General features: G+C 35.2%; 1 protein-coding gene across 2 annotated transcripts; it reads left to right on the top strand.

Moving 5' to 3' along the window:
* The first annotated feature begins 395 nt into the window (after positions 1 to 395).
* On the top strand, positions 396 to 2806 carry LOC111882387 (protein POLLENLESS 3). 2 transcript variants are annotated; one of them, XM_023878748.3, is made up of 5 exons: positions 396 to 759; positions 1053 to 1265; positions 1329 to 1477; positions 1556 to 1624; positions 1712 to 2806. In XM_023878748.3, the coding sequence occupies exons 1-5, from the start codon at positions 508 to 510 to the stop codon at positions 2649 to 2651; spliced, it is 1623 nt and encodes a 540-aa protein (XP_023734516.1). In that variant the 5' UTR covers positions 396 to 507; the 3' UTR covers positions 2652 to 2806. The 2 variants fall into 2 exon arrangements, with proteins under 2 accessions (XP_023734516.1, XP_052622980.1); XM_052767020.1 differs by having other exon boundaries at positions 1556 to 2806.
* The last annotated feature ends 343 nt before the right edge of the window (positions 2807 to 3149 follow it).

Raw genomic sequence — 3149 nt, 5'->3', positions numbered from 1 at the left:
TTTAACTATAGTTTGTCGTGGAAATGTTTTTACAACAATGAAAAAATTTATCATTAGTTTTTGGGATGCTATACAACAAAAGTTCATGCAACAAACAATCTTGAAAAGATTTTCATAAAAATCTCATAAAAATCGTGAATTCACATTAAATATGAGCAATTTTAAAATATATAAAAAAACAATTTTACAATATATAACATAAATCAAAAAATTATTTTTGGTGGGAACAGAAAAAAATGACCATTTTAATTAAAATCTTCCTCATTTTGAGTCTTGACCATTTTCTTTATATCAAAGTGGGATCGTGACAGAATCTATCTAATGATAATTACTATTCAATCTATTAAATACCAAAAGCTATGAAACGATTTCCAAACACAAACTACACACATTACCGTTAACGTACTTTTATCGATCACTAAACCCTCATCTTCTTGATCCTTCAAGAACACGATTTTTACAGCAATTGATGATTAATGAGTTGAATTCACAAGTAGATAATCAGCAATGTGGACGAACAAAGACTCAGCGAATTCAACTCCAAGAGGATTTCCGTTCTCCACACCTCAGCCGGAGAAGAAGCGATGCTATTCTTCAAACATGTATTCTTCTCCGCCATTCCCGATTCGGCAACCACCGTTGCCGGCGTCGGAGAAGAAATGGACACCACCGCAATCCGGTAACAGCAATAGTCTCTTCCATGTCATCCACAAAGTTCCCGCCGGTGATTCCCCATACGTCAGAGCCAAACATGTTCAGGTTTGATCGATTTCTTACTTTCTCTTCTTGACACCGATTGCTGGTTTCTTTCCTTTCTTGTATAATCTTCTTTTTAGTTATCATTTTCAGAAAGGTTTATGAGTTCTTCTTCTAATCTTCCGTTGTTAAAGAATCTAAACTAATTATATTTCTAAGGATCAGAATCTAAACAAATTCAATTTTATAGATCACCATGTGTTTGATAAAATGTCAAAGTGAAATCATCTAATCTTTCGAATCTGCTTAAGGGTTTATAACTTGATATACTGATCTTGTAATCTTTGTTGATTTAGTTAGTAGACAACAATCCAAGCAAAGCTGTACCAATGTTTTGGGCTGCTATTAATTTGGGTGATCGAGTTGATAGTGCATTAAAAGACATGGCTGTAGTGATGAAACAGTTGAACAGATCAGATGAAGCAATCGAAGCCATCAAATCTTTTCGTCATTTATGTGCACTAGATGCACAAGAGTCTCTCGACAACATTCTTCTTGAATTATACAAGGTTAAATATGTCTTTTCCACATTTATCAAGAATCAGAACTTAACAATCTGCATTTGTTAACAGAGATCAGGACGCATTGATGAACAGATAGGATTGCTTCAATCAAAACTTAAGCATATTGAAGAAGCTACTTGCATGAATGGGAATCGAACTAAGCTTGCTAGATCACAAGGGAAGAAGATTCAAATCACAATGGGACAAGAATATTCAAGGTAGATAACTAGAAATGTAGAATCATGAATCATCTTCAAAATTTAGTTTTAATTTTTTGATTTTTGGAATTGAATCAGGTTATTAGGGAACTTGGCGTGGGCTCACTTGCAGCAAGACAAGTATAAATTAGCAGAAGAGATATATCGGTATGAAAGAAGCAAAAATCGATATCCAATTATTCAAAAAACATCTAATTTTGTTGAAAAGTTGAGATTTGGATTTGAATGTTGCAGAAAAGCGCTTTCGTTGGAACCTGATAAGAACAAGAGGTGCAATCTAGCGATCTGTTTGATGTACATGGAGAAGATGACGGAAGCGAAGTTTCTTCTGAGTACAGTGAAGGATTCAAATCGGAATCGGGACTTTGAAGAAGATTCATACGCGAAATCATACGAGCGAGCGATTCAAGTAATGGAAGAATTGGAAATGGAAAAACGACGAAACTCCGATAATCAATCATCGTTCTCTTCGTTTCTCAGTAGACACAAAGAATCCGATTCCAACGAGAAAGCGACGACAAAAGGAAAACGTAGCAATTCCGTTTCCGATCCCGGATTCCGTCGCGCATATGCATCTCCGTCGCCGATCTGCGGCACGCCTAGGGTTCCGTTTACCCAGCCGAGAAGACGAGATTGGGAGAGATCGGATTCCAGTGGTTGTTTTAGGAAATTACATTTTGAAACCTCCGGAGAAGTTGAAAGGGAGCCATCGAAGGTAGGTGATGAAATGACGGAAATACCCTCGAAGGTTGTTGTGGAGAAGAAGAGTTGGGCGGATATGGTGGAAGAAGACGAACAGAATCAGAATCTGCTTGACGAGAATACGGATTATGGTGATGATGATGATGAAAACATCAACGAAGAAGAAGGTGAAGATTATGGTGATGAGAATACGGATTGTAATGTAATGAATCGGAAGATTGAATCGTTGGGTTTACAGGATGGATATCAAACGCAACCGGGGACTGCTAAAAGTAAAAAGGTTGACCGGTGTTTGACTTTTGGGAGCATGAGTCAAAATCGAAGTGAAGAAGAAAATTACTGGTGTTCTTCGTCTGAAAGGAAGGAAAGCTTGGGGTATGAGAGCTTGAACGGTGGCAATGGAGGTTTTCCGGCGAGAAATGGTTTTAAAGATATAGTTTTGACTTCGGAAAGGCCGAGAACTTTAGAATGATTCTGGTGATATGTAGGTTTTCCCACGTGTTAATATCTTTTTTTGTTTTTGGGATTTTTGTATGCGAGTTTAACACGTTTTTTGTAAAATAGTGATATGCATGTGTATACAGTACACGATATAGAAAATTTTGGTTTCATCGAGTTTTATTTTTTTTACCGAAACAAAATTGTGATATAAAAAAAGCAGGCTTAAAAATTTAATTCACACTATTCCAAATCGAGAAATTAAAATGTTTCTGGTCCTATAAATCTCGTTATCCAATTAAATGATGATATGTGGCAAATTAATATATTAAAATATCATTAAATAAAAATTAAATATTACACATGTCCTTATTTAATTGAGTATGAAGATTTATAGAAATAAAAAGTAATAGAATATTTAATTTCTCAATCTACTCCTTAGTAACAGACGAGAATCTGATATTAACACTTCTATTTCTATTTCTTTAGGTTACCAAAGTTAGCAATTATTTCTTGTTTATTTTCTCAAAAG

Source organism: Lactuca sativa, chromosome 8 (genome assembly GCF_002870075.4).
Source record: "Lactuca sativa cultivar Salinas chromosome 8, Lsat_Salinas_v11, whole genome shotgun sequence".
In the NCBI taxonomy this organism is placed as follows: Eukaryota; Viridiplantae; Streptophyta; class Magnoliopsida; order Asterales; family Asteraceae; genus Lactuca; species Lactuca sativa.
The sequence above is the reverse complement of the archived record's forward strand: the minus strand, read 5'-3'. Positions and strand labels throughout refer to the sequence as shown.